The sequence below is a fragment of the Pongo pygmaeus genome, chromosome 1, assembly GCF_028885625.2.
Source record: "Pongo pygmaeus isolate AG05252 chromosome 1, NHGRI_mPonPyg2-v2.0_pri, whole genome shotgun sequence".
NCBI lineage: Eukaryota > Metazoa > Chordata > Mammalia > Primates > Hominidae > Pongo > Pongo pygmaeus.
Genome location: NC_072373.2, coordinates 23,162,878 through 23,176,237, shown reverse-complemented (window position 1 = coordinate 23,176,237; position 13,360 = coordinate 23,162,878). Strand labels below are relative to the sequence as shown.

Sequence of the window (13,360 nt, the reverse complement as noted above, 5' to 3'; positions counted from 1 at the left end):
CATCTGATAAGCCGAAAAAAAAAAAAAAAGTGTCTCCTATGCCTGGTGCTTGGCCCACCCTTAGGTGGGGCATTCCCATTAAGCAATGCTATTTGCTGCCTGGCACGTTCTGGGGTTTCACAGATAAGGGTAGAAACAATCCCCCCAAAGTCTCTTGGGACCTTGCACTGTGAAGATTAACCATATCTGTAGTCAGAATGAGACCAGACACGCGATACACAAATAGAGAAGGCATCTGCATTTTTAATCGAGTATTACTATTAGCCCTTGGATAAATATATTTGCGGTAGAGTTTTAATTTGGAAGACAAAAGTGCCCATAAGAAAGTCAAGAATTTCAAATGCAACTTTTAATACTACATATTTCAAGAGCTCCCATGTTCAGTATTCCTGGAGAAGGAAAGCTCTTTTTGTTTCTAAGTATGAGAAATTGTTAGCGTTCCTTCCTTTGGTCTTCCCACACCCCTCATCACAAAGAGGCAAACAAAAAAACTAAAAGGGGACAATAAGTGCAAGATAAAAAAGAAAATCTAAATAGTATGAAATTAGTTTTTATTTTTAACTAAAAATAAATGCTTAACATCTTTCCAAAATCAAAACTAAAGACGAACACTTAGAAAAAAGGGTGGAAGCGTATTTTTCCTCCCCTGGGGAAACCAATACGGCAGACATTCTAACAAAGCTTGGTTTTTTCCACAGGACTAGTCTATGCAAACAGAATCTCTCTCCAGCCTTTTCTCTATGTCAGTTTTATCTACCTGGCAAGAAAAAACAAAAACCCCAAAACAACCCCTCCCCACAAACACAACACAAAACAAGGGATTGAGAAGTTAGAGAAAACCTTTAACGCGTTTCTGTAAAATCTTTTCTGATGTGCTACCCATCAGCAACTTAGCGGCCAGGTGAGTTGGTGCAGAAGCGCTTTGGGTGAATTCATACCAGAGCCACCGGGTGTGACTCGGCCACCTCTCCCAATTACCACAGGGAGGTCTTAAAATTGAATTTCAGTTTCAGCAGATACTTCAGATTTACCTGAGCAATATCGTAGACAATGTACCTGAGGGGAAGCTTGTTAAGGAGCCAACAGTCATACAACAGAGGGTACACGTGCCTCATCTCCCCCAGGCTGGCAGGACGCTCAGTGCCAGCCTGAAAGTCACTCTAAGGCCTCTTCATGGGGCTGGGTTGCCTCATCTCCCCAGGGCTGGCAGGATGCTCAATGCCAGCCTGAAAGTTACTCTAAGTCTTCTTCAGGCAGAGGAGAGGAGATCATCCTCTGGAAACTGGGGGAAGGCTCATACTCTGTAAGCCAGGCTGTGCACAGGGAGGGACCACAGAAGGGAAACAGTCACCATGGGACACATTACAGGACAGCCTCTAATCCTTGTCTGCCCCGGGTAATCTGACAGCATGTAAGTGACTCTGTAGCTCGAGAACATCCCTTTGTGCTCACACAGCATACTCAAGAAAGGATACTCGTTATATAGTAGACAGGTGTCATTCACACCAGATGAAATCCCGGTCCCAAGAGGAACCTCTACACCATCCAGACTAATGCTAGCTGAAGGGTCAGGGGTAGTTTTGCCCAAACCTGAAAAACAGAAGTCACAAGTGACATGAACTGTGAGAGCAGATGTGACAAAGCTTCCAGGGAGATGAGCTCTATTTGATGTTGAGTCCAGGTGGTCTTTCTTTTTTTTTTTCCTTTTTGAGATGGAGTCTCACTCTGTTGCCCAGGCGACAGTGCAATGGCGTGATTTCAGCTCAGTGCAACCTCCACCTCCCGGATTCAAGCAATTCTCGTGCCTCAGCCTCCTGAGTAGCTGGGATTACAGGTGCGCGCCACCACACCCAGCTAATTTTCTGTATTTTAGTAGAGACAGGGTTTCACCATGTTGGCCAGGATGGTCTCGAACTCCTGACCTCAGGTGATCCACCACACTCAGCCTCATGTGCTCATTTTAAAGACATGCTCTATCTTTCTTCAGATATAAAACTAAGGCAATAAATCAAGGTTCCCAGGGCATCAACCTTTACTGAGTTTAATGAGAACAGTGGCAGTACCCTCCCTATAGGATCACATTTCGGCTCAATAGAATTTCAAAGCGGCCACTTCAACCAGGCAGTGGAAGGTTCTAAATCATATGCTGCAAATTCTAGCAATCCAAGATTCTCCAGGCACTACTATGTCACGAGAGGTCCCTCACTGCTGTAGCTACAAGTTAGGTTAAAGCCGAAACCCATGCACCTGGTTACTGGTGCCTGCACCAAGATTCTCCTGTGGCATCTGTGATACCAGCTGCAGCCACAGAGAGTGAACTGTTTTTAAAAATGAACCTCCTGCTATAGAGCTTGCCTATTTTTTTTTTTTTTTTTTACAAAAATAAATAAAATGAACCTCCAATTATGGTCAGCTGCAGCATATTAACCACCACTACCACCCCCCCAAACAACAACAACAAAAACACACACACACCCCTCGAAAAGATAAAATGAATCTCCAGCTGTTTGACAGCCAGCCACAAGGCAGCCTTCTCAGGATAGCAAGCCTCCCTGCTTCTGTGCTGTCCAGGGTGCCTTGGGCTGTAGCAACAGCTTTGGAAACACTTTACCTTTGACACTGTGCTTGCCCTTGGGTAACTTGCTGATATGTGAAGCGTGCTTCAGTTCATACCTATTCAAAAGAGGACAGTCTCAGAAGAGGCCTTCACACTGGGCTCTCAAAACCAACAGTTTGATTAGGAGAATAAGATCAGATATAGAGATGAGATAAAAGCCCACAAAACCCAGACCATCTTAACTGCTCAGGCTCCCTCCTGAGCTTCTGGAACTGCTCCAGAACCTGAAGCTGCAGTTGTGGCTGAACATAGTTTGTGCCCAGCAATCACTGCTATGGGGCCACTTTCAAGGCAAGGCCCTATTTGGAGGGTGGTCAGCAGCTCTGGGTTTCCATCTACATTCCACAGTCCCCAGACCCCTGGCCTTTTACATGACCCTGTGCTTTTGGTTACAGTTCACAGGACTAGGGTGATGTCCAAATCAAGCTGGACTAATCAGATCTTTCTCTATGGAGAATCTGGAAGTGGGATTAAAATTCCAGTTCCATTTGGGTTGGTCTAAGAAAACTGAAACACTGGTGAGTGGAGGAGGCGGCCTGGGGGATCATCCTTTGTGCAACTCAATCTCTCTGCTTCCCAGTCCAAGGACAGAAGACACTGCCAGCTCTGGAGGCCTGGCTGCGTTCCTGCCCTTGCATTTCCTGAAGTATCCTTGTATCTCCCTTGTTCCCTTAACTTGAATTGGATTCTGCTACTTATAAGAAAAGAATCCTAATTGGTGGGTCCAGTAACTGCAGTGGGGAATTTCCACTCTCCCAGCCAAGGGGAGTTCTGCCTATGGCCCATTCCATCTGTCTCCATGAAATGCCATCAGTCCCAGAGCCAGGTTTACTCACATGTTTCCAAGGGCAACTTCTCCCAACAGGATTAAGCCTATTGGGTCTCCCTGAGATGTATGGCAGTAGTTGGCACTCTTGGAGACCATGTCAGCGAAATAGATCCCTTTACCAAACATGTAGCCCGTCTGGAAGGTTGGAAAAGGGACAGCTGAGAATCTTCTGATGGGAAATTAGGAACAGCTGTTCACTGAGTGCCAACTTGAGCAAGCCACCCAGCTAAGTGCTGCAATCCATCACTTCTAATTTTCACAATGCCCATGGTGAGGAAATACCAAAGTTTTAGCTCACAAGCCAGGCTGCTCAGATCCTAGCTCTGCCGGGTGCCAAGGAGCTGCAAGAAACTACGTAACCTCTCTGGACTGTACTTGCCTCTTTTCTCAAATGGGGAACATAATCTCATGGAGCTGCCGTGAGGACGGAATGAGCTCATCCATGTTACTTAAACTAGCGCCTGTCAACACCCAAGGAATGCAGGCTGGTATTTTTATTCCCTTTTGTAAATGAAACACGAGGTTCACAAAGGGTAGGCCATTTGCCCGTTATACACTACTGCACAGCACCAGAGAGAATCATTTAAACTTCTCTCCTCCTCATTCTACAACTGTGAAACGAGAGGCTTAGAAGGCCCTGTCCAGGTGGACCCATCTAGAATCCAGCAGGTGGCATCACGATCCCTCGTGTCTAGGTAAAGCCTTACTCATTCATCGCTACGTTTTCCTGCTGAAGACACTGACACTCAGAGGTGGCCTGGGTGGAAGTGGTAGAGGTAAGCCTGGACTCAGCTTGGCCTGTAGCCACACGTGTCTGTTCTTTGCTTGTCAACACACCCGATTAGCATCTGCAGCAGGCCCTGGCCTGGATGCTCTACCTCCTTTGTTCCAGAAACTGTGTTTGAAACCCCTGACAGGGTTAGGGTCAGGAGGATAAAAGGGTGAAGGCCCAAAGAAAGGATGTCTGGCAGAATCCCCCTAAGCCAACTAGGCCTCTTACTCAAAGTTCTTTATGGAGACACCTGCAGAGACAGGTATTGCCCACCCCTCGCCAGGCCAGGCACATACCACGGGCGCTTCAGGCGGGGCTATCCGAAGACCCTGGGACAGGATCCCAGCGAAGTTGGTGGTCCTGGACCCGTGCCACAGCAATCTTCGGTTATGAAGCTGCTTAAAGGGCTTGTAACGCTGGCATTCGCCTTCACGCTCTATCTTAAAGATCTGGTTGGAGTAGTAAACAAAGGGAAGGACAAAAGAAGCCATTTGTTACTCTGGTTGACTGAAAGATAGGACTGGATATAGGAGAAATGACCAGCTGTCCCTAAGGATAGAAGACTTAAGGTCTGCTGCAATGTAAAAAAATGTTTTCCGCAAGGCTGGGATGGAAGGTCCAGGTCCTGCCCAGCAAAGCCCAGCCATTGCTAGTTAGTATTACCATGCAGCAGATGTGCACTTGAGGAACTTTATCTTGGACCTCTGATAATCTATGTTCTGAGACCAGGTTTGGGGACAGGAAATGTCCTTTAAAACAGAATAAAAAGCCATCCCCAAACTACTGTATAAGACTGCTAATTTTATAATCCCAGCACTTTGGGAGGCCAACGCAGGTGGATCATCTGAGGTCAGGAGTTCAAGACCAGCCTGGCCAACATAGTGAATCCCTGTCTCTACTAAAAATACAAAAATTAGCTGGGTGTGGTGGCTCACGCCTGTAATCCCAGCTACTCTGGAGGCTGAGACAGGAGAATCACTTGAACCCGGGACGCAGAGGCTGCAGCGGGCCGGGATTGTACCACTGCACTCCAGCCTGGGTGACAGAGTGAGACTCCATGTCCAAAAAAAAAAAAAAAAAAAAAGACCACTAATTTTTCTGCTGAACAAATGAGTCACTTCTTTGGGTTATTTAAAGTAAATAAACTGCTCTTTTCTACCCAGGCCCAGGTTGGAGGAGTGGGCAGGGAAGAGCTGGCAGGACACAGAAGGAAGTGGGGGAAGAAGGGATTCTTACATCGATGACTTCCAAGTCATACGCATTGTGTGTGGTTGCATGAGTGTTCTTAACATACTTCCTGATGATCTCGGCTTCTTCAGAATCTCTGTCAACCACCTGGATAAACAGAATCTTGGGATTAACACAAAAGAGACCCCAGGAGAGCTACAGAGGAGGAATGCTCAGGCTCAGTCGATGCACAGCTCAACACCACACTCCTCAAAGGAAGCCGGGCATGACCGAGAGCCTGTGTCCCAGGCCTGTGGGCTGGGCAGATCCTGGGCCAGTGGCTCCACTTCCCTGAGCCTCCACCTCTTCATCTATTTGGGCTGCTAGAGAATCTCAGGGTTCTTTTTTGTCTTAAAATTCTATGTTTTGGGATATCAGGGAAGCTAGAATGTGGGGTTCACTGTCAGTGAACAGGGCATCTCCAGAACAAGCAATTGGCTCCTGGAAGAGAGGCCAGCTCAGCATGAGTTAAAACACAATGGGCCAGAGGAAGTCACAGCTATGATGTGCAATTAAAATTATCCCTGGCTCAGAGCACAAGCCTAACAAGCATCTGTCAAATAGCTGATGTAATCTATGCTCAGTAAGCCTGAGTATTATGGCGGAGACTAGTTATGTTTTATTTTCATATTTATATTCAAAGTTCAGAAAACCTAGGAATGCTGGTCTACCTCACTGTCTTTTAATTAAAAGCCTTCAGAATTGTAAAAAGAGAATAAGAATCCCTTCACGAAGAACCACACCTACAGTTTTCCCATCAGGAAGGTGCTCTAGGGGCAAAACAAATGACATGTGGTGTCTTACCCTGCTTGGACCCATAGATCAATACTTTGTCCTAGGAAAGAAGCCAAGGCTCTTTCTTTAGTGATGTAAACACCTGGTACCAGACTCAACATACTCTCGCCCACCCGAACCCCTGCAACACTGCAGGGAATGGGCTGAGGACAATGGGGCACATGAGTGTAGAGACAGGCTCAAGGACTGGGCCATCTAGAAGCTGAGGCAAAAATCCCTCCTCTAGTTGGTCTAAGCAGGGTGTTTAGAGACTGTGTGTGCCAACACAGGCCACTTCAGCACCAGAGAAAAATGAACCCAAGCATTGTGTTTTTATTACAGCTGCCATCAAGCATTTCCAATTCTGAAATGGACACCGGTAATAAGCCTTCTAAAAGTTCACGCTACAAGGGTTTAGAAAAACAGAGCTCCTCTCTAGATTAAGGAGAGGAAAAAAAACAAACAAACAAACAAAAAAGAACTTTTGGTAAGACCCTCAAAAATCAATTTGTACGCCAAGCTGAGGTGCTGGCTTGGAAGGCTGCCTTGCAAACAAGGTGCATTATCTACACGTGAAATGCCCAAAGGTTCTCAAAGGACCACCAGCAGCAATGTCCGGGAACTTGTCAGAAAAGTGAATTATTGGGCACCAGCCATCTGTGTTTTAACAAGCTTTCCAGGAGATCCTAACACACATGGAAGTTTGGGACCGCTGCCCTCAGGATGAGAGATTAAGATGCTTGAGGAAGGCCTGACCCTGTTACCTTAATGTCAGTTTTGAGCTTCTCATAGTTGACATCGATGGGGTCCTTGCTGCTATCATCAGACCCTCCCCTGAGCAGACTGTAGGCCACCTCGATGTCCAGCAGGTTGTCAAGCATTTCCACCTTGGCCTGGAGGAGGAAAAGAAAGCCCCCGACTTAGGTATCATGGTGAATGAGACAGACTCACCCAGGTGGCAGAGAAAACCTACATGCAGAGAACGTCCAACACAGTGAAGGGCAAACCCTCCTGCTGGTCACGGCCAGCCTGTTACCTGCTGCACATATTGAGAGCTCATAAGGACTTTCTGGAATGCTAACAAGGCCTTGTGACCTGGGGGAGTTGAGAGGTGGAAGAACTGTCTTTCCTCTCGTACATGCTGACATTTGGGACCTACAGTGAAGGTACTTTAGACAAATGGGTCCTGAGCCAGGAGCTCTCTTAAAAGGCAGGGAGGGAAAATGGGGAGGAAGATGCTGTTATGAGGGAGAGGCTGTCCCTCTCCAACCGCTCTTTCCCCAATGGATTTGGTAGAACACGGGCAGGAAAAACAGCTCTGCCTCCATCAATGTGGGTAGAAACCCAACTTCAAAACAAGGGCAAGAGGGTGGCCCTCCCAGCATTGGTGCTGCCCTCAGGGATCATGATGGGGAGGGACGGTTGCAAGGTAGTCCCACCCCAGCCCAGCAGACCTGCAGTCCCTTCTGAACCCTTGCGCTACCTGCACACTGTCTGCATTGTTCAGAAGCGGAGGCTTCCTCATCCCAAAGTCGTGGGGGATCAGGGTGTAAAAGCGATTTGAGAGATCCAGGATCTGAGAGTCGCTGCTGCCCTGAGACACTGCCTGGAGAGGAGGGGACAGAAGGAACGCAAGACTGAGGGAGCAGCTCCGAGCCCCCGGCCAGGCTTTCTCTTCTAGCAGGTGGGTGCTGCAGCAGGTCCAGAAGTAGCGTGGTATGTGCACATGCCAGGACACATGGGAAACGACTAGAAGACCACCTTCCTGTTAAAGAGCAGGGCAGGACCCCCATCCTCTAAAAGCACCGCTCAACACGTGATAGGCTTCTCCCATGAAGTTTCATTTGTACAAAGAACTGTGCAGTTACAGACATTTGAAACCCCACCACAACTATGCAAAATGTTAACTGTAAAATCTAGGTGGTGGGCTCATGACTATTGCTGTAAAATTCCTTCAACTTTTTGTATGTTTGAAACATTTTCATAATAAAATGTTGGGAGGAGGTTGCCCATCGCTATAAAATTCAGTCAGGCTCCCTGCGTCCACTGACCTTCATTGGAATTAGTTTTTACTGTACCTGGAGGTTGAAGTGGCCAGGCACAGAAAGGCTAAGCAACCCTTACACTTACTGCCAGTGTCACCTGGTGCTCTATATGCAAAGGGTGCGCAAAAAATGCACAGAGATGGAAGAGCAGGGCCACTGGGATTCCAGGAATTTGGCAGACAGCCTAGGTGACCACAGGAAGGTCAAGGGAATATGAAGTGGCACCAGCAGGGCCGAAGCCCCACGCCTGCTTCTCGCTGTGACACGGACTTCACCAAGTTGTACAACTTCCATCTGTGTTGCCCAGGTGGCTCTGGCAATGGGTAAGGATGCTATTCTAGCTCATCTTCCTGAAGAGTACTGCATGGGAAGAAGCTGGGGCCAAGGAAAGCCTTGTAAGTTCTCAGTCAGTGAGGAACAAGGAGAGAGGTTCACTGCTCAGAGCCGGAGTTGACAGATCCGGTTCAGGGCCTTTTCTCCAGCACCAGCCAGAAAGCCCGCTGCCTGGGCCCACTTCTGCTTCCTGTGTGCTTTCCTTCTTTCTATAGGCCAGGCCTGTACCCACCCACAAATACAAGCGGAACCCTCCAGCCCCTCCAGGTTGTAGCTAGAAGGCTCCGGGACTGGGAGACCTTGAAAGATGCTCAAAGAATGTTGAAATAACATGAATGAAAGAGGCTTCCATTTGATGACTTCCTAGTAACTGCAAAATAAACTCTGCCTAACTCTTAAGGACACATAAAATAAAAACCACAACACAGGTGACCCTTGAACAATCAATTTGAAGTATGCGGGTCCATTTATACACAGATGTTTTCAATAAATACAGTTAGCTCTCTACAGCTGTGGGCTCTGCAGTTGAGAATTCAACCAAACTCAGATAAAAAATATAGTATTCTCAGGCCAGGTGTGGTGGCTCATGCCTGTAATCCCAGCACTTTGGGAGGCTGAGGCGGGCGGATCACTTGAACCCAGGAGTTTGAGACCAGTCTGGCCAACATAGTGAAACACCACCTCTACTAAAAATACAAAAAAATTAGCCAGGTGTGGTGGCCCATGCTTGCAACCCCAGCTACTTGGGAGTCTGAGGCACGAGAACCGCTTGAACCTGGGGGTGGAGGTTGCAGTGAGCTGAGATTGTACCACTGCACTCCAGCCTGGGGGACAGAGCGAGACTCTGTCTCAAAAAAGAAAAAGAAAAGAAAAATCCCACCAAAAAAAAAAAAAAAAAAATCTCAGGATGCGAGACCCACAGATGTGCAGGGCCAACTTTTCTCCTCCATGGGTTCTGCAGGGCAGACTCTAGGACTTGAGCATGAGTGAATTTTAGTGACCCCGAGGGAGTCCTGGAACCAATCCCCGAGGATACAGAGGGATGACTTTACTTTTAAGAGATAGGGTAACCAACGTCCTCAAGTTTATGGTCAGTTTACTACGTATCTGACAACTGAAAAATGTTGCTCTTCATTAGTTTTGTGATAAACTTTTTTAAGTAGCAGGCACTTGTCATTTATTGAACTGAAAAAAATCTAAACCCTCGTGAAGTGCAGTTTAGTACTTCCAGTTTCTTAACCTTGAGTAGATGTTACCCTTGCCACCCCCAGGTCTCACCCCCTAAGTCGGCCAGAGGAGGGCTCCAGGAGGCCCCTGGTGGCCCTGGGCTTACCTGCTGGACCTCACTGAGGATGGAGTATGCGGCCTGGATCTGCCTTTTGCTCAGCTTCCCCAAGGGCATCTTCTGAAGGTCGATCTGAGGAGACAGGGGATTTCGCTCTGAAAGCTGGGCACTGTGCAGTGTGATCGCAGGAAAGCTGGACCGGGCAGCCCACCATCAGGCCCCCAACAAGAGAAGTCAGGAGCCTGCTGGGATTTCCTGAGGACACCAGTGACCCAAATCCAGAGTCTGTAGCCCCACCCCACCATGAGGGATGGCAGTGTGCCTGAAGATTCTTGCTCACTTCCTTTACGGCTGGGCTTAGCCAACCATGTCTCCTCTGCCCCTATGCCCAGTTTCAAATAGCCCAGCACGTCTGGACAAAGATACAGCATAATTCCCATCCAATTCTGATGTGCAGATGCGGGCTCATAAATCATGCTGACCACCCCACCCAGTGGCCTTCCCTGGGGTCCCAGAGCCAAGGCAGTTAGTTAAGTGCACCCCTGGGTTCCCAGTTGGAAAAGAACCAAGAGTTTTCAAGTGTTGAACACTATTTTTAAAAAGGACACATTCCTGAACTTATGGACTTACATTCAAATCAATGCCGTCCCTTTCAGATCAGTCACCTCCAACAAATATTGCTACTGCTCACATCTTGGGAACTGCCTGCCATCAAGAGAAGCTGCAGTGGAAGAAGCATGAGATCTGCAGCCTTCATTTTCCATTTGTTAAGTGGGGCCACCTTCCTTAAAAGGCACTCACTCCCTTTTGCGAGCAGCCCTGCTTATTTGGCTCAGCCGCCGCGTGGAGACACCTGTGTACCAATGGGCCCCACACTCTGTATCCTGGGACATCGTCTCTGGGGCTTTGCCAATAGACCCTTCTGAGCTCCCTGGGGGCCGCGACTGCGCCTTTCCATTTCTGCATGTCCAGCACTTCCTGCAGTGCTTGGAACAAAGAACTCAACAAGAATCTTAGAAATGGAACTGCTATGGTGATAAAATTAAATAAAAGGATGTGAAAAGTGCTCATAGCTCATCAGACACCTACCAGGAGCCAACAGCTTCTAATAACATCCACAAGCCCTGGCATGGGCTTCCCTGTACCCTCAACACTGCAAACTCCATCCTAAGGGAAGATCTGATTTCTGGCAAGAATTAAGCAGCCGGAGCCACATCTGGGGAAGAAGGTGGATAATCTATTTCAAGCCAAGAACAAGGTACAATAAAAGAACAGAGTGACTTTGGTATGGACCCTCAACCAGCTCTGAAAGCAATTCTCAAGAAGGAATCCCAAAAGAAGTTCTGACGGCACAGCATGGCCAGAGTGAGGGCAGAGCTCTGAAGGGCGTGACATTTTCCACGCTGTATAATTCTGGTGTTTATGTAAAAAAAGAAAATACCTAGTTTCCCTAATTGTACACCCCTAAAAACATACGCACAAACTAAAAATAAGAGGTGGGCTCCATCCACACAGGCCGCCCTCAGTACTGGAAAAGAAACTCAGGCACAGCGCTGGATGGTGGGCTGGGAGCAGTGGCTCCACAGCTGCCCAGTTTAGAGAGAAACAGAAAAGTAGGAGAAACACCTTGGCACTGGGGACCCACAAGCCCCAGCTGCAGCCAGGAGGAGGCTCCTAGGGCTGCAGCCTGGAAACCTGCCCCCTGCCATGTGTCCTGACTGCCCGGAACCCATTCCCTTCTGTACTCAGGACGTGCCCTCCTCACAGGGAGAGTCAGGTTCCCCTGGTGCTGGGGATGAAGCCCTGAGGGCCACTGTGTCTACTTCTCCACATGGTTACCCCAATCCCACGTGGACCCCGCTGAGATCAGGAGTAGGCACCCCGCTTTCCACACACTTCCAGCTAGCTGCCTTTTAGCTTGTTTCAGCAAGCAGCGCCCCTGTCCCTTTTCTTCCTGCTAAACTAGTTACCTGTCCAGTGAAAAACATTAAAATGTCATTTCAGGCTGGGTGCCATGGCTCACGCCTGTAATCCCAGCACTTTGGGAGGCTGAGGCAGGTGGATCACCTGAGGTTAGGAGTTCAAGACCAGCCTGGCCAAAATAGTGAAACCCCATCTCTACTAAAAATAAAAAAAAAATTAGCCAGGCACAGTGGTGCACGCCTATAGTCCCAGCTACTCGGCAGGCTGAGGCAGAGAATCGCTTGAACCCAGGAGGCAGAGGTTACAATGAGCCGAGATCGTGCATTGCACTCCAGCCCAGGCAAAGACAGTGAAACTGCATCTCAAACCAAACCAAACACAAAACAACAACAAAAAAACATTTCACAGGAAAGGACTTGGGTTTGAGAATAGCTGAGAACTTCTATGAATCACAGATAGACCAAGGTGTGGGAGACTGGAAATGATGTGCAGGACTTCCAAACGTGAATGAAACGAGCCCCTCTTCTCCCTCACCGTAGCACCTCTCAACCTTTCCCTCCACCTCCGTCCCTAATTCTCAGTGAGCCCACCCGTAAGTTGTTCACACTAGTGACCTCATAAACAAAAGTCAGATTACACAGCGATTTGAACAAGCACAGCGAACAAGCCCTGGCCATTTTTTAAACCCGTTAGAGGATGTAACTCAACACTCCACTCTACAACAGCACAGGCGTGAGCATTCCTGCCAGGCTGAGCTCTTGGCAGGGAGATACTGGGTTGGCCCTGATGTCCATGGGGCTTAGGCTGCCAGTGGTTTATACTGCCCAGCTTTGACCCCCGGTCCTCCCAGCTCTAAGGCAGGCCAGGAGGTTCTATAAGGAAGGACTTGGGAAGACAGTAGAACGTGAGCGTGAAGGGAGCAACCCCATGGAGAAGGGTGGAATGCTTAAGGCTGATCTGAGACTCTTAACCTCCGCTGGTTCCTAGGAGCCTAGAACAAAGGGAATAACCAAATGTATCGCAGCTGCTTGTTTTTCAGAGCAGCCTGAAGCTTCTGGGTTCAGCAGCTAGGGAAGAGAGGAGAGGGTGTTTGCTGGCCAGGTGGGACCATCTCTGCTCTGAAGGCCCCCAGGGTCAGTACTTAAGAGCTCTGAGGCTAGGAGCAGCAAGAACAAGGGGGCCGCCCTTTTGCACTCATCTCCTGGAGGAAGAGCGGAGATGAGAGGGAGAACAGACAGGAAACACGGAGCCTCTGCCTGCAGTCTCTGCCATTCTGCCCTGGACAGAAGCATGACTAATCCAACAACCATCACCCCCACCCCACTGCCAACCTTTTAAAAACTGGTATGAATTTTATCTTACGAATCAAGTGTCACAGCAATTTTCTTTTACTCTAAGTGGGCTGTCTTGCACTTCCCATGGTAACTCCAGTTGGTTGGTTTGGTTGGGCCACAAAGGAAGCATGGCTAATACACCTTGCCACGGCATGAAGGAGAAAAATACAAAGGGTGGGCTGGGCATGGTGGCTCACACCTATATTCCTAGCATTTGGGGA

At 48.4% G+C, this 13,360-nt stretch overlaps 1 protein-coding gene across 1 annotated transcript in view; it reads right to left on the bottom strand.

Moving 5' to 3' along the window:
- Nucleotides 1–223: 223 nt before the first annotated feature.
- PARP1 (poly(ADP-ribose) polymerase 1) overlaps nt 224–13,360 on the bottom strand; it is a 47,579-nt gene continuing 34,442 nt past the window's right edge. Inside the window, exons 15-23 of the mRNA XM_054484932.2 lie at nt 9,931–10,014; nt 7,703–7,825; nt 6,984–7,112; nt 5,455–5,553; nt 4,515–4,667; nt 3,454–3,581; nt 2,612–2,673; nt 1,476–1,590; nt 224–1,056 (exon numbers count right to left, since the gene is read on the bottom strand). Coding sequence (XP_054340907.1) covers nt 975–1,056; nt 1,476–1,590; nt 2,612–2,673; nt 3,454–3,581; nt 4,515–4,667; nt 5,455–5,553; nt 6,984–7,112; nt 7,703–7,825; nt 9,931–10,014 — 975 coding nt within the window. The 3' untranslated portion in view covers nt 224–974. The remainder of the gene's footprint in view (nt 1,057–1,475; nt 1,591–2,611; nt 2,674–3,453; nt 3,582–4,514; nt 4,668–5,454; nt 5,554–6,983; nt 7,113–7,702; nt 7,826–9,930; nt 10,015–13,360) is intronic.